Here is a 21,703-nt window from a genome sequence, read left to right as displayed (position 1 = left end):
ACAAATTTTAAAGTAAGAAACCCGAATCACTCCTACTGAAGATCCAGACCCACGAAGCGTTCGACGCTTGGAACCAGTGTATGATAATTTACAGAGAGAGAAATCATGATCATCGCCACGTCGTTACTCTATACAATCTCGTCGACAGCCGCACCTGCGATTGGCTTCTGTCGTTCTGCATTCAAGGCGTGAGCGTGATGCTTGCGTGCCGCAGCGTTCCTGAGCCAAAGAAATCGCAAAGTCAACATTAATATGATGACATAAGACCGAACGAGTACGCTTACGGTCGATTTAGAATACTTTCGTCTCCAAGGAAGATGAGTGCGTCGTAGACAAATGCGCCAACCAATCCACCAGCTATTGGCCCTAGGATGGGGCACCATAGCCAGTACTGATCGCGGAAGTTGAAGACTATGTTTGACCTTCTGAGCATGGTTTCGAAGAGCAACAATGATTGAGACAAACCTTCTCGACCGTAGCCGACCATGGCTGTCATGATCCGGGGACCTAAATCACGAGCCGGGTTGATCGCATAGCCTTGCATCCATGTGAGCTCCCGCAACAGAGCAGACAGCGATCCACTCACCTGTCTGCATTCCGAAGGCTGTGCCGACCCCTAAGATGAAGATGAAAATGACCAATGGTACCAAGCCCGCAGGAGGAGGCCCGTTCCGTTTATCCGATACTGCAAAGACGACAAGCACCAGGGCGAATGTGCCGACAAACTACGAACCCGTGTCAGATCCGGCAACCCTGATGATCGGGCGAACTGTACCGACTTGATCGAAGAAACTATTAGCCGCGGGCATATAGTCCAACTGAGAAACAGAGATGGATTTTAGTTCTCAAAAAAGTGGCACCTTGAAACGCTACTTACGGCGTATGTCGCAAACAGGCTTGCTGTCCCAGGAACAGAGAGTGCCTTCCGCCCTCCCTCGAAGATGTAGATGGCATGGAAGTAATTTGCGAAAACAATGAGCGAGCCGATCCAGGCGCCCAAGATTTGCGCAAAAATGTATATGGGAACTTTTTTCCACGGGAAGTCCCTGAAGACAGCTAAGGCAAGTGTCACCTGCGCGGCGGGAAACAAAATCGATGAGACATGTCATGGATCATTGTTGAGATGAGCTAATGCGGATGAGGGAGTGGGAAGGGTCGGAGAGCCTTACCACGGGATTGATATGTCCGCCTGTCACACCCCCAGATACCCACACACCGAGCGCGGCGCCTGACAGGTGCGCGTCATCAGAACGAAGGGTCGAGACAAGTGAGGAGAGAGGGATGCAACGTACCACATGCCCAGCCAAAATTGAGAGATAGGTAGTCGCCCTTGGGAGTTGCAGATACGGCTGTGTTGGAGCTGAGGACCACCTGGCAGTCGACGCCATTGCCAAACAAGATGAGAATCATGGTCCCCAGCATCTCTGCAGCGGGCTCCCGGAGATGCTCACTGTACGACTCGTTAGGTGCAGTTCGGATAGCTTGGAATGTGTACTCACCGAACCCTGGACCAACGATTGGGATACTTCGTATAATATTCGTGGAGAGCCTCAAAGTCTTCAGGACTTTCGTCGACGTCCTCGAGATGCTTCACTTCCTTGGACATTGCATCGCTGGAGCGTCGACGTCCAAATGACTTCAAGACGGGGAGGGACATGATGCTGGTCGTCAAAAATGGTGCAATAGTACAACAAAGGCGGCACGGAACCCAGGAAAGAGAAGGAGGAGGAAACAGTCGACCGAGAGGGACTGCAGAGCCTACGGAAAGAAGCCGACCTTTTATACCCGAAAGACATTCCAAGAACAGTCATCCGCTGGATCAGCCCTATACCGTGGCAAAGAGGGAGGCGCATGAGATACATGTTCCTCGAATAGGCCGCACAGAATAGAATAGATTGAGCTGCCGATATCGACCCCGATCTCAAAAGCCCTTGCATGGAGGAACAAGTCCTGCCTCTTCCCGATTCCGTTTCAGCTACGCTTTCACCGTCCGCCAAACACGTTGGATAGAAGCCCGAGTGTGTATGCTGTTACACCCTGCCTCTCTCGGAAGAACGGTCAGGCTGCAATCGCGATCATGCAGCATTACGCATCCGAGCTGAGCAGGAGAGCGCTTCGAGGATGATCGAGTTTGAGGATCCGGTGTCAGCCTGACCTGGGAGGGAAATTGCTCTCGGATAAGACCGTGGTATGTAAATGCTATTTCGGCGTGCCACGTACAGGATATCACAAAGAATGTTTCTGGGCCAGGGCGCCCGGACCCAGAATCCTGCGCTTCCGGGTCATATCTGCAACGGGAACTTGACGCTTTACGTGAAAATATCAGCAGAATTACCCATTAATGCAACCGTCTAAAGGAGATACCACCAGTCTTCCCAATTCCCCACAATGCCATCCTGGGGACGGATAAGTATGGCCATTTTGAGTTATGGCGTACCACAAGCTCCTATAACATGTGCTTATGCTGCACACATTCCTGGATGTGAACAAAATCAAGGGATAGCTCTTCGAGGAAGACGGAAACAGGCGGGAAGGAAAAGTTCCTGGTAACTTACCGTTTAAGGACCAGGTGACCAGGTTGACAATTTACGCTCGCCAAGAACCTCCGCTGTCACAGTTATTTGCAGCTTACCTGTCACAGAGCGCAGAGTCTTCCCAAACGCATCGCCCTATCACTTGTATAGGTCTGCTCTGTGTGACAGTATCCTGTCTTGAATGACATGGACAGACAACCGTTCAATGCGATTATATCACAGGCTGCGGGGAGCAGACGGATTCTATAGCCCCAGGCCGGTGAGAACTCAGAACTATGTACCAGATGATGCTCGGAAGGCTGTGTAGCAGACCTGCTGACCTTGGTCAAGCCCGTTGAATGCAAGAGTTCGGGTAGCGAATAAGTAGCTCGAATCTGTCACACGACGCACGACATCTGCTGATATCATGGTCTCGTCACGCTGGCTTCTGCCCTGTTTTTAACGTGTCCACGCCGGGAGGATCGCATCAAGTACGCCCAATGGAGACCCGTGGAACGTTTCAAACATAGGATGGCTTATCTGTGAATACAGTGTAAGCTGCCATTTTATTGTAGGGGTATAGGCATACTGATTCGACTTCGAACATGCAGGGACGCGGTCCAAGCACAGTTTGCTTTGGCGCTATGCGATTGCAGTCATTCCAGCTGCTGAGTAGCTGCGGACAAATAGATGAATTTGTAAACCCACGACGCCGGCACCGTAGTGCCCAAGCACACGGCACGAAAACAAGTAGATGGGGGAGCGACATTGCACATTGAATATTTCCTGCCAGGTCCCGTTTGAATGAAATATGAAAACTTAAAAGGTCTGTATGCAACAGCTTCTTCGTGTCGTGTTCAAGGGTTTGATGAACAGATCGCCGGACTACTCGTGACTAGGGCATCACAGACGGGCAGGATTCCCCAGGGAATGAAGTAGGTGAACTGTACATCACGCAAGAGCGCACGCCATTTCTGCACGTTCCCGAGATGGTTAAGAGACAGCCCGTTGTTGTCAACCGTTGCGTCGCATTGTATGCAAGAAAACGAATGTGACACAACAACCCTGGAAGCTTGAGATGAGACATCTTGCTAATAAAAAATCCCGAAAAATTTACCTCGATAAGGATGCATGGAATGCACTGTTCGGTGCTGCTTTCCACAAACCATCTGCTGTCACGGGCTGGCGACAATGGACGGACGGCAACGTGCTTGCCCATGCAATACCGGCCCTTCGGAACGGTCTAGTGATGATCCCAAGGAGAGGTGAGTAGAAGCATCCGAGCATGGGTGGAATTCAATCTCCTAATCAGAACTGAGAGCCCCCGCGCTGCCGAACAAGTATGCCTTCCTGAATAGGGTAACGTGGTTCGAGCGTTGATATAGATACCAGAGGAAGGTAGTCGTGTTAGAAGTGACCAACGGTCAACTTGCGTAGTCTTCCAGAAAGCTCGATCAGCATGTGATAGAACAAAGAGATCGAGAGTAATATTGCCACAAGGACTACAGTGATTCATTGAGTTTAATAAGACTTCCTGGAACGAGAACAGATATGTCAGACAGCGGAACGAGCCTCGCAACACACATATAATTCGTCCCAAGGACAATGCGCGGGTCAGTTTAGCTTCAAATGATATTCTCCCCGAGAGATTAAAAAGGCAAGGGCGAGGAGCTAAGTGACAAGCACCTAGCAGCGTCGATGTCTCTGAGCACTGAGCACAATGTGCGCTGCTGAATGCTCTCGGGTTTCATTGAAGGAAAAAGGTGGTATTGCCACTGCCGTGCCCTCTTGCACATGTTCTTCATATGAATCTTTCAAACTGGTTGTTATGCAAAGTAGACATCACCGCATTAGATCAGACGCAGTCGAGTTTTCAGCGGAGAAGGAACCAGCTCCTTGGGCAACATCGATCCAACCTGTAGGATCACATCAGCTTGCACCGGCGAATTGCATCAAGAGGAACATACTGTCCGCATGATGTTCTCACCACCGACCTCCCAACCAGTCTCAGCGAGAGGCAGCATACAGTCGCGTACAAGTCTCTCTGCCGATATCCCTAGACCGAATCGCTCTCCAGTGTACTTCCTCCACGTGAGAAGGCCGGTTAACAATTTCCGCTGACGCGATAGAACTCGCCGGCGCGCTGGGATAGCCTCTGGATCGAAAGACGCATTGTTCTGAGCCAGATATTGTTGCGTCAAGGCCTCCCACTCGGTTACAGCGCGTTGAAAACATGCACACACAGCCTTGAGCAAAACCTGAATGCCAGGATTCATAAGAGTGATGAAAGTCGAGATTGAATATGGTTAGATATATTCCTCACCTGGAATTTGATGTGGTTCTTTTCCACGGACAGTTCTATCTCCTCGGCCAAGTCCACGGCTCGGCGAACATCTTTCGCAGAGTAGGGATCCATGCCTCCGCCTTGAATGATCATACTTAGCCTGGGAATGACGACGGTTGATATCATGGCAGACACAAGGTCTCCATCGGGACCCAGCTCAGCCTTATCGTCGCCCTCGAAAGTGTTGCGAAGCTGCGGTCGGGCATACTCGTATAAAGCTTTATACCACGCAAAGCTGTCCAAGCTATGTGTACTCTGCTGATCGTTGTTATAAAAGGAGAAACTGCTAGTTGATAATCAGTACATACCTCGAAAGGGATCCATCCAATTAATTCTAGTCTCGCCCAAAACTCCCAGGCGCCAACTAGGGCCAACCCACCCCACGCACCAGAATATATGTCCCTAAACTGCTCCCGCCATTCACCAAACCATTTACTGAGGCCAAGATTGGGATCCTTGAAGTCGCCCGCCCGCACATCTGATAACACATCGTTGCATTTTTGTGATAGTTTCTCGAGCGCCAACTGGTAATCGGCAGCGTCAGATGGAGGCAAGCTTGCATCGGTGGAATATCCGTCTTCGGACTCAGTAGTAAAGCGCCTGCCAGACCCCCGACGTCGAGACCGACGGGTGGCACGGGCATATTGACGATCACGCCGAGCGGCCGTAGGATTAGACCGTGGCACTACACGTCCCAATTCGTCCAGTTCTTCTGCTTCTGTATGCGGGTCGACGGGTGGAGATCCTAAGAACGAAGATAGATCGTCTAGATCGTCTGCATGCCGTCGTCCGCTGACCATGTCGTATCTTTCTTTGAATAGTGATACTTGTTCTTCCTCGAGCCTCTCCAGTTGAGGGAACTAATCAAGGCGGAATTAGCCCCTCTTGAGAAGATGGACGACATAGAAAACAAAAACCTTCTCCTCGAGGAATGTGGCCACTGTTTCTATCCAATCCCTGAAAGCTGCGAACCAACTTCTCTTCAGCTCAGCTTTTGTGATCAGCTGTCGCATCTCGTTCTCGCGTTCGTTGAGCAGATCGCGTTCGGCTGATAAGGCTGTCATCGTACTGGTGTTTTGACCATGAGACTGTGTTAAAGAAGTCATAGCTTGAGTGAGACGAGCGACCGCAGAATCCAGCGTAGGGATTGGTGTCAGCGGCGGTACTGCAGAGACTATGAATTGAAGCTTCATTTCTAGTGATACTGAACGCACTTGGAGCTGCCTTGTATACCTGTTTCATAGGAGCTAGGGCAGTCTCGTCTTCAGCCTTCATCCCTCCTCTACGAAGCTGTGCTTGTTCCCACTCCTCCATCTCGTCATCTACTTCCTCCCTAGCTATGACTGTGAGCGAACTTATGGTTTGACTGCACAGAAGAGACGAACGCGTCTTCAATCAATTCTTTCATCTCATCTCTGCGCTTGCTCGCTTCGGCTTTCTTGGACTTCTTTCCAAGGGCGATCCGTTCCTGTGCGCTCGTAAAGTCCGCAAATTCTGGAATATTTATCAGTAGCTAGTCCATTTAGGTGTCTTTGATGAGACATACCATCATCACCTTCTCCGAGTTCATCTTCCTCGCGCACTAAGCGACTTTCTGGATGCGGCCCTTGATACTCACCGCCTTGTCCAGTAAGGGATAATGAAATGAAGTCTTCGTCCGGATGTTTGACACTGCGCAACCGATCGCGTTTCGCCTTCGCAGCAAGAATGGACGATTCGGATGGAATTGTGGTTTCACTGATACCTATAGTACACAGATCAGGGTTAATATTCCATTAATAGAAACCAAGCGATTGTGCCATTATTCACCCAGAGTGTCGTTCACCTCCAAGGGGTCGACATCCGTCATCGATACATCATAGCGTTCGGCTGGTGGTAGGGAAGCGCGAGCACCCGGAGTTTGAGCTTTAAGTTCAGATAGATATGCTTGGTCATATATAGGCCCTCCACCAGGGCGGGGGGAGATTGAAGCTTGATCTAAATTGGATGGGAGATTCCTGCTGAGCAGAGTGAGTTGTGAATTGGGGTGTTTTCCGGAACTTACCCCAGAGATGCTGGATATTGACCAAGAACCAATTTTCGGCTGAGGTTTGATTTCTTGACCTTAAAGACCTCTTCTCCTTCCTATGAGTCTTTAAAACAGGTGGTGGCTAGGCATAAAAGGTGACACGAACCTCTCTATCGCCTCCAAAACTGAGCGCTGTTTTCGGCTTCGAGCCTCGCTTGGCCTTATTCTTCAACTTCGTGGACAGTACGCTCATTGACGGCTCGTTTGAATTTATTTCTGTGGTCTGTTGAGGTGCCTCTGGAGAGCCATCTCTGGCTCTTTGAACATGCTTCGCCTTGTTGCGCTTAAAAATGATAGGTGTGTCTGCCATCGTTGACCTCTCGACGTTGTGGCGTATGTGCTGGAGACGCGCGTGACCGTGAAGCGCGTGACACGGGTGATTGAAGCGTGAATGTATTCCCACGGTAATCAAACCCAGCGTTTCACGCGTTCACCATGTCGCGTCCTCGTCCACGCCCCCGTCCGCGCCCCACTAACCGCCAAGCCAATCCTACTCAGTCGAGTAGCTCGTCAGCATCTACGCAAATCTTGGAAGCTTTAACGCAAACCACCTCCCTCAACCAGACTAAGAGCGCCCGGGATATTGAGCTCGACCAGGAAGACCAATTCTTCATTCGTAACCGTAATCGAACAGCAAAGGAATGGAAAAAATTAGAAGATATCGACAAAGGTGCGTCAAGGTTTCCCATCGCTTTATAAATCAAGTAACGCAGTTTCAAGAGCGAGAAGAATCACAGCCAACTACTCAGAACCCGGATGATGATTCTCCTCCTGCTTCCCCTCGAAAGAGATATAGGCGCAGAAAGCTTCCAGACAGTCACAACAGTGACCTACCCGAGTGGACAAGACAGGAAAGCGCTCCGTGAGTGTCTCTCCCTCTATCGAAAGTATAGTCATGTCGGCCATGCATTGCGCCTGGTTTAACCTTGCTGTCGGAGGCTTGATGATCGAGCCAGGTTGTTCCATCCTCAGGCGGTCATCGATTAGGTGTGAAATCTACGTTCAGTGAGCGTATGCCACCATACACGTCATTATGCGCCCTCAGTCATTCGAGGACCTCTTGTTGAATAGCCATTGTCCTGAATATCTTCTTTTCAAACAGTATCATTGTATCCGATGACGATGACGACCTGGAAGTAGTCGAAGGCTTTTCGTCGAATGCAGTCAATGGCAAATCTCATGGCACAGATCAGGCTGGCAACAAACGACTACGCAGCCGATCTCGATCCTTGACCCCCCCTCCACAGCTCACTGTTCAGCAGAGACAACACGCGCGAAATGTTGTCAGGTCGGTCTCGACATATACTTTGATACACAGTCGGTTAAAATCTTCCATAGACAGACGCTTAAGTCGGAACCCCGTCCTGCCTCCCCCACGCAGGGTTTCGCAGATCAGTCTGTAGAAATTTCGGAAATAGACATGGATCCAGAACTTCTGTCGATAACACGCGATGTTGAGAAAAAGGCTCGTGGCATCACTCCCGACTTCGCGGGCGGACCTAAGGCTGTCAAAATCAAAGTCAAGTGGCGTCCTCATCCCCTGGATCAGGATGGAGAGTCAGGCAGTTGGGTATTCGACATGAACAGGGTATGTCTCCACGCATCCCGCTCGTTTCTCTATCTGACCTCGTTATCATTAGCATGATTCTTTCCGGACAGTATATGACGATCTGGCAGACGAAGCAGGTATACTCGTGGATAGTCTCGTACTCAGCTACGAGGGTGGACGCGTATTTGCGTCAGCAACTCCGCATAGTCTCAAGATATGGGCAGACGCAGAATTGGGCAAGCATAATCATATTGACGATGCCTTTTTTCTGTGCTCACGATGAATGCTGATCCAGAGGCATCTGAGAAGGTCACATTCGAGTACATCCGCGAGCAGCGGATGCACAATCGCGCGGTGCCTTCGATACAGCCGGCCAATAAGGACCGTTCTGCTTCAATTAATCCAGCTGAAGACCTTGACTCCGATTCTGGGATCGAGTCGATCTCACAAGAGGTAGAGAACGAAGACGAGACATTTAGATTGGTTGTCCGCTCTGCATCAACAAAGGACATCACTCTCACTGTGCGACCCACGACAACGTGTGGTGCGATCGTCAAGGCCTTTTTGCGACGTGCTGGTATACCCGATAAAGACCCTGGCAGGAAGAGTAGGAGAAAGAGCGGTGCTGGTGGCCCAAGCCTTATGATCGATGGGGAGAAGATGGGACCGGAGACACCGATCTCAGAGGGCGACCTTGAGGACGGCGATCAAGTGGAGGTCGTTGGCCTCTAAGCATTGGCCGGCTATATTTATGGTGTTGAAGGTTCCATCGTGGCCTCGAAGCATGTTGTGATACATCCATCCTCCTGATGGTTTTAATTTTGTTTGGATTCTGTGATATGGTAAGGTTCGCGATAGGAACGAATCGAAGTACACGGTAATTATTTTAGGATCATACCATAGTATACGCATCGAACCAAGGGTAACCAATGGATAGTTATCAACTCTGGTGAGATTCGAGAGTCAGCGTTCGAGCCGAGACGATAAGCACCAGAAAGATTCGCCCAGTATCACTGCCACCCTTCGCCAGCATTACGAACTAGTATTCTCGCGTTGTTGACGAAGGCTCTGATGAGTTCATCAAACGCTGACTGTTCATGCTCAGTGACATTTTCATCGTTGCGTTTCGCGGCAGTTGCAAGGAGTAAAGCAGGCCGAGCAAATTCGAGCTCCAATTCGTGAAGGATTTCCGGCTAAGATGGCCCTGTGTTCATTGGTGATTTTCGGATAGAAAATTACACATATCGTACCTGTTGACTTTGTGCAGCCTGAGATGTTACCTGTGTGAGGTCAATCCTGAATTCCTCGTGAGAGTAACTCATCCGGTCTTTTCGGCGTTTTAGGGTCGCTGTGCCTATAGGGTGTTTTACTGGAATAGTTTTAGCCGCTCTACACAGAGGATGATCATTACCGATAGAAGGGTACTCGCCTGGCACTTCGACGTTTACACTTATACGCCAATCCGCGGCGCGTTTTGGGCTGTAGATATCCAGATTCCCGAGCCTCACTTTTCTCAAGCACTCGATGACCTCGTTGGTCTTTTCGTTTCGGGTCACCCGAATCTTGTCTCTGTCACCAGAACCTTCCGAAGAATAGAATGAATCTACTAGGCGGAGATGATCATAGGCGAGTGTGGTGGATGGGTGGCCAGGTTGACTGGAAGCCGTTCTGAGTTCATTGAGCAATTTATTGAAGTGTTTATGTTGCGACTTCAAGACGGAGTAAGTCAGAAGATGGCTTCGACGGGACATGAGGCGTACTGCAGACATATTTGATTCAAAACGACAATCTATCTCTTGTGGCGTAAGGACTACCACCGCGCTGATCAGTTACGAGTGACCCCAATGTCGACGTCAATGTTGCCACTCACTAGTCTCGACCAGAACAGGGAGCGCGATTCTGCGCCCGGTTCCCTTGTCCTTCAACACACCTATCTTGGCCTCCACCTCCACCTGACCCTGCAAGTCCGGCGCGCGAGTCATAATCATATGATGTACGAAGTCGGCCACTTCACGAATGAACTCATCCAACGGTTCCACTCCGAGGATGGATACGGACAACGGCGGCAATGACATCGAGGTGTGTCCGTTTCCGTTGGGTCTGTCGGGGGAGGGCGAAGTGCGCAGGCGTTTTTGTGGTCGTTGATATTCGGCTTCCTGTTCTGAACCAGAGGCGTAGCGTGCTCGATCTCTGGTATTCATGTCGAACAAATGATAAAAGGCGCGTACAGATCGTGGATGAGAGATGGTGGCGGAAGACTTGCTTTTGGACTGCTACTTCAGGAAAGCCGAGTTAACTTGATCACCGTAACTGTATCTGACACGTGGCGTCCAACTTATTCGAGAATCAGTTCAGGTTCGGGCTTCGAGGCAATGCGTGAAAACGCAAGGCAACATAGGGAAGCAGATTAATAGCCGCATGGTATGTACCCAGACTCGCGATCACGATCACGTCCGAGGAGATTCCAAGGCCGGACTGCTGGTGCTGGCATGGTCGTGCCCATGCTCCAAGACAGAACCGATAAAATACGGTATAAACATGCCCAATAAGATGAAAATGATCCGAGACTTTTTCCCCTCTTCTTCCGCAGACACCCCAGGTAACGCGTGGTGGGAGACAGGTTGTAGAACAGTGGCAACGTATAGAAAGCTTCCACCCTGCAGACAATTTACATTCGAAGTTTTATTGATGAAGATAGAAGAAGCTCACCGAAATGAGGAGAGCAATGCCAACGTTGTGGGCTTGACTGATTCCCAGAAACGCGAACGCGCTGTAAGCGACGACTGCCCCTACAGGCGTGGAACAACTGAAGACAAAAAGATGCTTCTTGCATTCCACGCGAGGCAGTGAAGTCGAAAGCAAAGTTGTAGAGTATGCAAGAGCGGTGGGCGCTATGTCCATAACGTCAATCAGGGTCCCTGCCAAAATTTATCATAGTTGACACTAGCCTTTATGAATCGCAAGCGCTAGAAAGACCAAGAACGACAGATCAGAAGAGACCGATGAATCGCCTGACGACACTGCTGAGACGCCGAGAGCGAGCCCATCTGCTAAACCATGTATGACTAGTCCAATGGTGAGCGGATACGCGGGCTGCTTGGTATCGCTCTCAACGGTGCCGCGACGAGGCGAAACATCGCGAGAACGACTCGGGATACCTTGTTCATTCTCGAGCTCGCCCAGTTCAACATCGAAGGACACATCATCTACGACGTGTCGTGGCTTCAAAGACTGGTCGCTCGGTGCCTCATGCACGTGGGACGATCCGAGCTGCTCCACGACGAGCATGAGCGAAAACCCAGCAAGGAGCGAAAGCGCTATGGTGCCCGTAGGTAGCTGAGAGCTCGACTCCGCCAAAACTTCTATGCCTCTACGATTTCCGCAGTAATTTGAACGCGTCATGCACACCGATGCTGATACCTTCGACGTACTCTGGAATTATGACGCCTAGTGCGGTTCCAAGTAGAAGGCCAGTCCCAAGACTTGACAACCGAGACAAATGTTTTCCTATCATTATCAATCAGATGCCTGGCGCAACTGGAACCGCAAACACGTACTGGAATAGGAGAATGACAATGGCAGCATCCCAACACCAAACGAGGTCAGAGCTAGGAGGCCAGACATAGCCAGCAATGCTAAGAATGCGCTCATGATGCCTTGATGTTGGAGGTATACGGCGGGCGTGGTTCAACGTCGCCTTGCAGCTGACGAAGGAGTGTCGTATTCGAAGCGTTCGTCGGCCTAACACGAATTTGTTGAGACAGACATCAATGGACGGGGCTGGACGGCGGCCTTCAAGGTACGACAACGGGCAACGCGGCTCCGATGCAGATCTGCATGGCGGTGCTGGCCATACTGCGCACGCAATCAGATAAGATGCAGAACACAGCGCTCATCGCTCTCTCATCGCTATGAGGCATCGGTACAAAAGCAAGCAGCTCTTTGAAGAGCCCTCCACGAATCAAAGGAAAAGTAAGAGGACCCAAGACTACAGAATTCACCGGCATATCTCAAATTCCATGTTTATACAGAGAAATCGACTAGATCCACCATATCGCCTTTGAACGGACAATGCACTCATTCAAGGTCTATCGACCGTCAGCTCTCAAATGTCTACGAGAGACCGAGGCACGCACAGATTTGTCGGGGCCAAAAGCGTCCCTTCAAACGGCCGCAACCAAACGCGTAGACGAGATATCCACCGCCTTCATACCCTTCTCCAGCTCCTCCAACCTTCGCTTCTCCTCCTCCAACATCTTCGCCTGTATCCTCAGCCTATTCGGCACGATGCGCCTCCGCGGGGACGCGATCTCGAACGCAAGCCTATCGACCCCGAGCGCCCTCAACGTTTTCCTCTCCACCAAGCTGTAGTCGTCCGGGTTCTGCCTGTGGAACTGGAACGGCTCCCGGAGCGCGACGGGCGGGTTCGTGATCACGCGCGGGACGCGCAGGTGGTTCTTCGATGCCGAATGCAGCATGAGCGGGTGGAGCAGCACGACGTCACCGACGTCGCCCGTGAGCTCGACGAATGTGCTGCACGTCTGGACTGCCTTGAGGTGCGACCAGTAGCCGGGGTCGTCCGCGGGGTCGGCGTACGTGGAGTCCGCCGGCGTGAAGGAGAGCGGCGTCGGGCGGACGCCCTCGGGGTGCGCGGCAAGGTGGCGGGCGATCTTGTCGAGCCCGTCGGTGCAGATGTACGTGCCGCCCCCGCGCGGCTTGATCGCGGAGAAAATGGGAATCACCAGCAGAGCCTGCTCGGGCGAGTCGAGGAAATGCACCTGCGTGATTCTGCTTAGCGACGTCCGCCCGCTCGAGAGAATGGTAGCAACGGGCAGGCGCGTACGAAGAAATCGCCGTCGACGTGCCAGATCCCCAGGTCCTTCGGATCGACGCCCTTATCGTCGCCCTCGAGCTCGTCCGTGCCGAGATTGACGATGAACGAGTCGCCCCACGCGCTGGACTCTTCGTCGATGCGCTCCTCGCCGCCCAACAGTTCTTTCATGGCCCCCCACGCCTGATCTACACATAAGCCAGAACCGGCGCCCTCCAAGAAGGGGGGAAGCTTACTTTGGGCGCAAACGACGCGACGGTCTCTCGTCTGTGCGCCGGCATGTGGATGCGCTCCCTGTCCCAGGTAGACTTGTCGTCCGGGTCCATGCCCAGTCGGGCCCAGATATCCTTCGTCCACTCGGCGGCCTTCTGAGGCGTGAAGGCGCCCTTGATAACGATGTACCCGTGCTCCAGGAAATGGTCCACTTGCTCCTCTGTCCAGTTCCGTATCGAAGGCGGCCGAATCGCGACAGCATTAGCGTATCCGTATTCGCGAAGCATCCAGGTGAAAGGTGTTTACGCGTGAGATGCTCATACTTTGCGCCCATGATGGCTGCGTCTGACGAGCGTTTGCAGAGATATTACGCTAAAGTTCGAACTGGACGGGTGCAGAACAGGATCGTGAGTGCGCCCGACGTGCAAACCTCTATGATTATATGGCCATGCGGTGGAAGCTCGGGGAGCCATAACTTGTCTGGGCCCGTTGTGCGCAGTCAGCTGGCCCGTTTTCCCCACACCAGTGCTAAGAATAATCCGTGCGTCGTCGACATTGGGAAACGCGGAGCCCCTACGATCACCTGGGAGGGGCAAACCTGGGTGCTCTGAGGAATTCCCTCGAGATCGCACGCGAATCGCCTCTGAATCCTAATCTGAGCGCGAGCACCTGCCGCTGCGCCACTCCGAGGAATTACTCAGGCTAAGGCACGGTTGGCGTCTCGACGATGAGCCGAAGGCAAGATCGTCCGTCACGTATTCTGCCCACGGGCGGAGACGGGCAGCCATGGGTGCCTGTGCGTAGGGCGCCCAGACGAGTCAAAATAGATCAGTAATGGATCCCATCCACCAAGATCGGACCCTCTCTGCAAAGCGTTAGATCACTGTTAGATCTCAGGGTGACAGCACGAAGGAGACACCCAAAGTCCGAATCAGAGCGGCGGAGATGCGACGAGAGGCTAAGCGGTCATAGGACATCTCGGGGCGCGCTGCCTGGACGATCGGGCTAAGACAAGACGGAGGGCGCACGCGGGCTTCCGCATCTGTTGATCAGTCGGAGAGGGTGCAGCTGCATGCGGTGATGGTTTTGGAATAGATTTGGATTCGGCGGCATACGTATCGTACATACATGGATTGACACACGAGCGGCAGACCTGTATGTGGATCAACGAAGCTCGTGTCATGGGAGCGGTTGTGCGACAGGCGTCGGCGAAGCACTTACAGCGGCAGATGCGGAAAGCAGTTATATGTACAAGACTGAGGCGCACGGATTCAGCTGGCCGCGATGATAAACTCGTCATCGAACGGGTCCTGGATGACTGCACGAGAGAGCGGGCAACGCAAGTGAGTAGGCGAGACGGCGGCGAGACGGCGTGCTTGATGAGAGCGAAAGAGAGAGGAGGAGGGAGAGAGGACGTGAAAGACGCACTCTTCTTCAACGCCTCGGACAGCTGCCCATCGATGAAGTCCTCCTTCTGCCTGCTCTCGGACACCTTGCCCTCAACCCAGTCCGACACAAACGCGTGCTTCTTCGAGCCACCGAGGTTCTCTTTCCGCCTGGACTTCGAGTCGCGCGCGCTGGTGGAGTGCCCAGCGCCGCTCGGGAGACGGCGCTTGGTCGCGGCGGAGGCGCGGGCGAAGATGGCGTGCGTCTGTGAGCCCACGGCGGGACCGATGGAGATGTTGGGGATGTTGGCGGTCTCTTCTCCCGGCTGTGTGTCGGAGGACGCAGAGGAGGCGGGAGAGTCTGGTTCGATGGGCGAGTTCATGATGGACGTGGAGTGCACGCAGCCGGGTGGCGCCAAACCAGCCGCCGCGCCTCGAGCCTCGACTCCGTCCCAGCCTTCCGATTCTTCCCTTCCGTCCCAACTCCTTGTCCTCAACCACCCGCATGACCTCCACGACACTCTGAACGCCCTGCCCCCTTGCACTACAACGCACACACAACGCCGCCTCCTAACTTATTTTCTTTGCGCCCGCCATGTCCGCCATACCCAGAAGCAGGCTCCCCATGCGCATCATCGCGCTCCCCCTCACGAGCGCAGTTCGCGGACAGAAGCGCGCGCGCGCGTCCGACACCCCCGAACCCCTGATTTACTTCCATTTCCAGCAGCCGCCGCCTTCAAAAGACCGCAAGGCGAACTTGCTGGGCAGGGTCACAGGCAAAGCCGCAGAGGTCTGGGCCGGCTTCGGGCAGGCGCCAGAGAACACCTGGAAGGTCAGTCGACACCACGGCCACACCTCGCTTCGCGCCCTCGCTCGCTCGCAACACTGCCTCTTCGCGAACGCTCGTGTAGAATGTCTCGAAGGCTGCGTCGCGCGACGCGCCTCCGTCTGTGCCGTGATTAAAACGCGTCTTCTGACCACATGACATGCTTAGTTCAAGGTATTCCGGTATGGGGAGCGATTGGTCGACCGAATGGACTTTGAAGAGCTCGCGCTCAACGGACTGGACCCCTCCATGGGCCCGAAGCTCTCCGAACTGACGAAGAGCGGTGATGAAGAGAAACCCATCTCGGTGAGAGCCTGAGCCGACGGTCTCGCAGTGCCAACGTACCCACATCCCACTCCTCACCGCAGATCCCGCTCATACATCCTAAATTGCTGGGGACGTCGCCCCTGGCGCACATAGAAAAGCTGGTGGCGAAGCGGACACCGCGCCACCGCAGAGGATTTTACATGTGGATGCTGTTAGCACCGCTCACCACGCCGTTCATGATCATCCGTGCGTCCACCCGCCGTCTCCCCGTGTAGCCCGCCCGACAGCCCGCTCAACCTCGTCCGCAGCCGTGGTACCGAACCTACCCTTCTTTTTCTGCGTCTGGCGATCCTGGTCGCACTACAGAGGTGAGCTCGGCTTCGCGCGCGCATGAGAACTCATCCAAGACGTCTGATCGACGCCGCAGCCTACCAGGCGTCGGGCTACCTAGAGTCGCTCCTTCGAGAAGGCGCCATCGTGCCTCACTCGAGCCCTCATCTCGATGAAATATACGCTGCGCACCCGCCACCGCTTCGCTCGACGGCAGGCGAGGCCCGCGAATCGCCTTCCCACGACCCCATGCCCGAGTCCGAGACCGACCCTGCTCACCAATCGCGCCCCGCCAGTGGGGCCGCGCGCGCGGGTGGTGGTGGTGGCGGCGGCGGCGGCGGCGGCGACACGACCGCTCAGGTGATCCTCGCGCGCGAGGCTGTGCCGCCGATCCTGTCCCTGTTCGATCTGCCGCCATCTGCGGCGTCGGACATGCACCGCGCCATCGAACAGGCGGGCGTTCGCCTGCGCCGGGGGGTGTACAAATGAATCCGAGACCGGGAGCGGGCGTGCTCGGGTGAAGACTCCGACGCCGTGCAACCAGTGCCTCGATCGCGAGTCGGACATTCAAACGCTGCGTGTGGTGAGACATGGACAAGGCGTACAAGGCGTTGGGCACTCGCGACTCGTGGAAGGAGTAAAATATTCATTCACTCATTGGACGGGTGTCCTCTATCATGCGATGTCGATCACACAGAGGGTTCGCGCCATAATGCATGCCATGCCTGATCAGCGTGTTCTCGGCTCGACGCGGTTCTGATTGACAGTCGGTGTTCGAAGAAGCGCTGTGAGATGAAAATCGGTCGAGTGCTGCCCCGCGCGAGAATTTGATACGCGGCCTGGCGAGGCGACACCGGTCAGGTCATCGGGGTTGCAGATTTGGGAGCCTCGAGGCGCGGGACGCACAGAGGCTGGTCGCGAGTTGTGACCGCAGCGCGGAGCCCCTATCGGTGTCCGCCTCGGAGTAGGTGGAGGAGATCGGCGGGGGTGCGCATGTGGAGGCTGGGGGAAAGATGAGGCGCGGGCGGACAGGACGAGCGGGGTGGGTCGAGTGGTGTCGGACTATTAGGGCGGGTTCTGTTCGCGGGACTCGGGTGCGGGGATCGGACGGCTGGGGGCTGACGTGGGCGGCGAAGGGAAAGTAACGCGAGCGGTGGCGGTCGAAGGCTGATCTGGAAAACATCGGGATCGCGAATCTCGGGAACGCCCAGTGCGCTCCGTGTGCAGCATGTGCCGGTCGCAGGGCTCGGGCGGGGACTGGGCAGGGTTGCGTCCTCGGGATCGTGTGGCTGTTCGGTCGGTGCGACGGGTCGGGTGGGGCGGGGCGGGGACCGGCGATGGGCGGCGGGCGGCGGGCGGCGGGCGAGATGGCGAGTTGGGGTCTGTTGAGGTCTGTTGAGGTCAGAGGGCGCTGCCGGCGGCCAAGTAACGCTGGAGCGAGCCAAGTTACCATAAGTAGTGCAGTGGACGGAAGCAAATATATATAATATTATTCGTCGGCCGAGGTGGTGGAGATAAGGTTCGGCGATCGATCTGCAAGAGGGATGGCCCATGGCCTGGAGCCAGCCGCCACCGAGTCATTTCCCTGGGTACTTATTGTATCAGCATGCACCCTTGTGCGGCGCAGACTCGACGGGGGCAGAGATCCGTCAAAGAGGGGGGGCGATCCAGGGTGACCTCGTCTGTGCCCCCGCGCTGCAAGTATGTTCCGAAGGGGGGGGGGATGGTCAGGGACGGGGTGGAAAAGAGGCGAGCCGAGGGAGCGGGGACGGCTAGCGTCGCAGTGCTTAGGTTATGGACGCACGGGCATAAAGACAGCCGCCGTGGCCCGCTGGCCGTCGAGGAAAATGCCCCTATTTTGAGCGCACGGGCTGCAGCGCACTGACAGTTTCCGAGCCCTGCTGTCGCTCTTTCCTCCACCCGCATTCATCCATCGCAATCGGGCCCATGTCCTCGCCCAGTCCCCGTCACAGAGCGCGCCCCCAGTGCCCTCCCCAGCACATCTTCCACCGCGTGTACGACGACATGGAACCCCACGATCATCCCCCGCCCCCCCTTCAGGCAAGTCACGCTCCCACTCCCCCCCACCTCTCGCTCTCGCTCTCTCTCATCATGCATCATGCGCTTCCCCATCCTCCTCCCCCTCCTCCTCCCTCCACAGCCCCCCAGCGCCTCCCTCATCCACATCCTGCCCGTTGAGCTCCTCACCCGCATCTTCTGTCTCGGCTACGAGCACGTCGTCGATCCAGATCGCCCCTTCAAGCGCCGCCCCCGCGAGCACGGCACAAACTTCGAGGTCCTCGTCTCCCACGTCTGCCACCACTGGCGCACCATCGCCCTCCAGACGCCCTCCCTCTGGACCAGCATCCGCATGCGCAAGCCCGTCCACCTCGAGCGCAGCCAGCAGTTCATCCTCCGCTCCCGCTCCCGCCCCCTCGACATCTTCATCGACACCGTCTCCCTCCCCGACCACGTCCCCGGCCACACCCTCTCCCGCACGGAGTTCCACCCCGCCTTCGACGTCGTCGACCCCCACTCCGCCCGCTGGCGCTCCCTCATCCTCAAGGTCTCCGACCTCGTCTGCAAGGCCGGCGCCCGCGACCGCCTCCACGCGACCGGCCCCGTCCCCAACCTCGAGAGCGTGCAGCTCTGGCACCTCGAAAAGTGGGACTCGCTCCAGAACCTCGCAGCCCAGACCGCCAGGGCCCCCGTCCCCGTCCTCTGCAGCGACGCGACCGCCATAAAAGACCTCTCCCTCGTCGGCGTCAACCTCGCCTGGGCCCTCCACGCGACGCCCTACCTCGCCGGCCTCCGCTCCCTCGAGCTCAAGCTCCACGCCGAGCCCACCCGCCCCACCTGCGACCAGTGGGAGGCCATCCTCCGCGCCTCCCCCGACCTCGAGCGCCTCGCCCTGCACTACAGCGGCCCGCGCGAGGACGTCCAGTGGTCCACCGACCCGATCCCCCTCCCGCGCCTCGCCGAGCTCTCCATCCACGACCTCGACCCGGACATGCTCTGCCTCATCATGCGCAACATGGCCGTCCCCGCGCTGCGCGCGCTCGAGCTCGAGCTCACGCAGCAGGACGACACGGACTTTTCCGCGTTCATGGGCGCCCTCGTCGACGACGGCGTCCCGCACGTCCCCGAACTGCGCCACCTCCGCGTCGCCGCCCTCGACTGCTCGACCCAGTCCTGGCACACGTTCCTCAAGTCCGTCCCGAAGCTCACCCACCTCGAGATCGACTTTCGGCGCATGCAGGACGAGCTCTTTCACACGCTCTCGCTCACAGACGCGCACGCGTGCAACGGCAACCCCAGCGCCCTTTCCATCCACAGCGAACCACCGGCAGAGGCGGACTCTGCTCCCGCCCCCGAGTCCCAGGACCCCGGAAAAGAGACGCAGTCGCGGGCGGACTACGTTCTGCTGCCCGCGCTTGAGACGCTCAAGATCGCGGGCCTGTCCGGCGACTACATCAGGGACTTTCTCGAGTTCCGCGCGGTGAACGGCCGCCCCATCGCGCACGTCCTGCTGCACAGATACGCGCGCGACGAGGACACGGACGCGCTGCGCGAGAACCAGAACAGCCATGTCGACTACTTTCTGTACTCGGACGAAGACGACGACGGCGAGGACGACGACGCGCTGACGGAGTTTGACGAGGAGGGAGAAGATCCGTACGGAGAAGAGGAAGCGGGGGAGGACGGGGAAGAGGAAGAGGAAGAAGAAGAAGCAGCAGCAGTTCAAGCCCCACCGGCCTCGAGCACGCCGTGACTGCGACTCGCGACTCGCGCTCCTGGGCGAACACACGAACCATCATCTCACGCGACGACGTTGACGAATGACTTTACGATAGCCGTATTTCGATGTATCATATTTTCCGCCGCTGCGGTCCCGTTTCTTGTCGCGACGATCTATGGGCTTGTTACGAGCAGCATGTAGCGTATTCGTCCCCGCCTGTGTCACCGCCGGCTCTTCGACTCGACTACCCCACCCAACCATCCTATATACCCAGGCAGAGATCAGCAGCCCGCATGTGTATCTTTTCTTTTCTTTTGTGCTTAGTTCCTACCCCCCCACCACCCTCATTCCACATCCAATTTCCCGCAACCGCCCGGCGAGCACTTGACACACCGATCTTTACATGGCTAGTGAGTACAGTACAGTACGTGACAGACAGACAGACAAGCAATGTTGTTGAACGTCGTGTTTGGCCAATTGATGCAGAAGCGGTCTGGCCGATCACGATTCACGATTGGGTGTGCGTTGTGGGCGCGGTGTCCAGAAGAAGCCGCGCTCGCTTCACAGCGAGGATCGGCGTTCGCAGATAGAAGGGCTTCGGACTTCCGCGCCGCGACCACGTGGCCTCGCGCGGACGGACGGGCGTACGGCGGCCGTGCGCGCGCGCTTGCCATCGGCGTCGGCTGCTGCTGCGTGCACCGCCATCACAGCTCTCCCCCTCGCTCCTCGCTCCTCCGCCACCCCACTCCACAGCACACAGCCTGCGCGCAACGACGCCGCGCGATGGCCATCCCCCTGTTTTCAGCCTTTGCGGGCGACCCGCACACGCGCCACTGGCTCCTCGTCGTGCGTTCCTGCACGCGCATGCGATGACCGTGCCGCGACTGACAAACGACGCCGCGTCGCAGGTGCTCTATCCGCTGCTGTGGGCGTCCGACGCGGGCCTGCAGCGGCACCGCGCGGAGGACAGCGGGCTCGGCGCGGGCGCCCCGCTCGACCTCGCGCTCGTCGAGGGCCTCAAGCTCGCGCTTGCGCTCGCGGAGGTGTGGCGGCGCGGGGGCCGCGCGCGGGGTGCCGCGGGCCGCGAGAGGGACGGGAGTCTGGAGGAGGCGCAGCCGTTGAGGGACCTTGGTGGGGAGGAGAGCGACGACGTGCTCGTGGTGGGAGGAGGAGGGGCCGGTCTGGGGCGCGGAGGGGACGTGGGTGGGGAGGGGCTGCGCGCGGGGACGTGGGTGTCGATGGTGGTGATCGCGTGGGCGGCGGCGCTGTGGGCGGCGCAGACTTACCTCGTGCGCGTCTCCCTGCTCTCCGAGCCCCGGCCTTGGCGATATGAACTGAACCCGCGTCTTTGCTTCTCGATGGGCGCAGTTTGCGATCGCGCTGCGGCTTTTTGATGCGGTCACGGTGCATGTCGCCGTCGCGTGCTCGACGGCGCTGACGCTGTATGGGCTGTATGCGTTCGCGGCGCGCCCGGCGACGGCGCTGCAGTGTCAGGGTGTCGCGTTGCAGGTGAGCTCTCAACGTGGTCAGTGTGGATACGGGGTGACCGAGTGTGTAGCTCGCTGGATTGCTCATCGTAGGGGTACGTCCCGCCAGTCCAGAGTAGATGTCCATAGCTCACCCGGCGCTAAAGAACGG

General features: G+C 56.1%; 10 protein-coding genes across 10 annotated transcripts; 3 read left to right on the top strand and 7 right to left on the bottom strand.

Moving 5' to 3' along the window:
- Nucleotides 1-128: 128 nt before the first annotated feature.
- Nucleotides 129-1,657, bottom strand: HETIRDRAFT_51894 (aquaporin; the record flags this gene model as incomplete). The annotated part of the gene is made up of 9 exons (XM_009547561.1): nucleotides 129-219; nucleotides 285-411; nucleotides 466-537; nucleotides 587-725; nucleotides 780-818; nucleotides 878-1,072; nucleotides 1,170-1,228; nucleotides 1,293-1,450; nucleotides 1,500-1,657. 9 exons carry the CDS (start codon nucleotides 1,655-1,657, stop codon nucleotides 129-131), a joined length of 1,038 nt encoding a protein of 345 aa, XP_009545856.1.
- Nucleotides 1,658-3,981: 2,324 nt separating this feature from the next.
- On the bottom strand, nucleotides 3,982-7,235 carry HETIRDRAFT_434131 (uncharacterized protein; the record flags this gene model as incomplete). Its single annotated transcript, XM_009547951.1, has 11 exons — nucleotides 3,982-4,429; nucleotides 4,481-4,771; nucleotides 4,837-5,112; nucleotides 5,166-5,717; nucleotides 5,775-6,022; nucleotides 6,072-6,190; nucleotides 6,243-6,351; nucleotides 6,404-6,601; nucleotides 6,667-6,854; nucleotides 6,902-6,981; nucleotides 7,032-7,235. 11 exons carry the CDS (start codon nucleotides 7,233-7,235, stop codon nucleotides 4,364-4,366), a joined length of 2,331 nt encoding a protein of 776 aa, XP_009546246.1. The 3' UTR covers nucleotides 3,982-4,363.
- Nucleotides 7,236-7,360: 125 nt separating this feature from the next.
- HETIRDRAFT_434130 (uncharacterized protein) lies at nucleotides 7,361-9,343 on the top strand (the record flags this gene model as incomplete). The annotated part of the gene is made up of 6 exons (XM_009547950.1): nucleotides 7,361-7,595; nucleotides 7,646-7,787; nucleotides 8,028-8,213; nucleotides 8,264-8,513; nucleotides 8,566-8,710; nucleotides 8,770-9,343. 6 exons carry the CDS (start codon nucleotides 7,361-7,363, stop codon nucleotides 9,204-9,206), a joined length of 1,395 nt encoding a protein of 464 aa, XP_009546245.1. The 3' UTR covers nucleotides 9,207-9,343.
- Nucleotides 9,344-9,484: 141 nt separating this feature from the next.
- Nucleotides 9,485-10,675, bottom strand: HETIRDRAFT_317859 (uncharacterized protein; the record flags this gene model as incomplete). The annotated part of the gene is made up of 4 exons (XM_009547949.1): nucleotides 9,485-9,667; nucleotides 9,725-10,183; nucleotides 10,235-10,284; nucleotides 10,345-10,675. The coding sequence occupies 4 exons, from the start codon at nucleotides 10,673-10,675 to the stop codon at nucleotides 9,485-9,487; spliced, it is 1,023 nt and encodes a 340-aa protein (XP_009546244.1).
- Nucleotides 10,676-10,921: 246 nt separating this feature from the next.
- HETIRDRAFT_125108 (ZIP-like zinc transporter protein) lies at nucleotides 10,922-12,313 on the bottom strand (the record flags this gene model as incomplete). The annotated part of the gene is made up of 6 exons (XM_009547948.1): nucleotides 10,922-11,131; nucleotides 11,184-11,365; nucleotides 11,423-11,833; nucleotides 11,883-11,981; nucleotides 12,032-12,109; nucleotides 12,304-12,313. The coding sequence occupies 6 exons, from the start codon at nucleotides 12,311-12,313 to the stop codon at nucleotides 10,922-10,924; spliced, it is 990 nt and encodes a 329-aa protein (XP_009546243.1).
- Nucleotides 12,314-12,481: 168 nt separating this feature from the next.
- Nucleotides 12,482-13,805, bottom strand: HETIRDRAFT_475048 (uncharacterized protein; the record flags this gene model as incomplete). The annotated part of the gene is made up of 4 exons (XM_009547947.1): nucleotides 12,482-12,562; nucleotides 12,611-13,252; nucleotides 13,318-13,488; nucleotides 13,542-13,805. 3 exons carry the CDS (start codon nucleotides 13,803-13,805, stop codon nucleotides 12,638-12,640), a joined length of 1,050 nt encoding a protein of 349 aa, XP_009546242.1. The 3' UTR covers nucleotides 12,482-12,562; nucleotides 12,611-12,637.
- A 984-nt stretch (nucleotides 13,806-14,789) lies between these two features.
- HETIRDRAFT_451358 (uncharacterized protein) lies at nucleotides 14,790-15,286 on the bottom strand (the record flags this gene model as incomplete). The annotated part of the gene is made up of 2 exons (XM_009547946.1): nucleotides 14,790-14,893; nucleotides 14,947-15,286. 2 exons carry the CDS (start codon nucleotides 15,284-15,286, stop codon nucleotides 14,790-14,792), a joined length of 444 nt encoding a protein of 147 aa, XP_009546241.1.
- A 122-nt stretch (nucleotides 15,287-15,408) lies between these two features.
- Nucleotides 15,409-17,057, top strand: HETIRDRAFT_475046 (uncharacterized protein). The gene is made up of 5 exons (XM_009547945.1): nucleotides 15,409-15,735; nucleotides 15,898-16,035; nucleotides 16,098-16,242; nucleotides 16,305-16,364; nucleotides 16,424-17,057. Exons 1-5 carry the CDS (start codon nucleotides 15,499-15,501, stop codon nucleotides 16,813-16,815), a joined length of 972 nt encoding a protein of 323 aa, XP_009546240.1. The 5' UTR covers nucleotides 15,409-15,498; the 3' UTR covers nucleotides 16,816-17,057.
- On the bottom strand, nucleotides 17,056-17,779 carry HETIRDRAFT_104926 (uncharacterized protein; the record flags this gene model as incomplete). Its single annotated transcript, XM_009547944.1, has 2 exons — nucleotides 17,056-17,165; nucleotides 17,233-17,779. 2 exons carry the CDS (start codon nucleotides 17,777-17,779, stop codon nucleotides 17,056-17,058), a joined length of 657 nt encoding a protein of 218 aa, XP_009546239.1.
- Nucleotides 17,780-18,043: 264 nt separating this feature from the next.
- Nucleotides 18,044-20,530, top strand: HETIRDRAFT_475042 (uncharacterized protein). The gene is made up of 2 exons (XM_009547943.1): nucleotides 18,044-18,387; nucleotides 18,488-20,530. The coding sequence occupies exons 1-2, from the start codon at nucleotides 18,274-18,276 to the stop codon at nucleotides 20,096-20,098; spliced, it is 1,725 nt and encodes a 574-aa protein (XP_009546238.1). The 5' UTR covers nucleotides 18,044-18,273; the 3' UTR covers nucleotides 20,099-20,530.
- Nucleotides 20,531-21,703: the final 1,173 nt, after the last annotated feature.

Source organism: Heterobasidion irregulare, assembly GCF_000320585.1.
Source record: "Heterobasidion irregulare TC 32-1 unplaced genomic scaffold scaffold_05, whole genome shotgun sequence".
NCBI lineage: Eukaryota > Fungi > Basidiomycota > Agaricomycetes > Russulales > Bondarzewiaceae > Heterobasidion > Heterobasidion irregulare.
The sequence above is the reverse complement of the archived record's forward strand: the minus strand, read 5'-3'. Positions and strand labels throughout refer to the sequence as shown.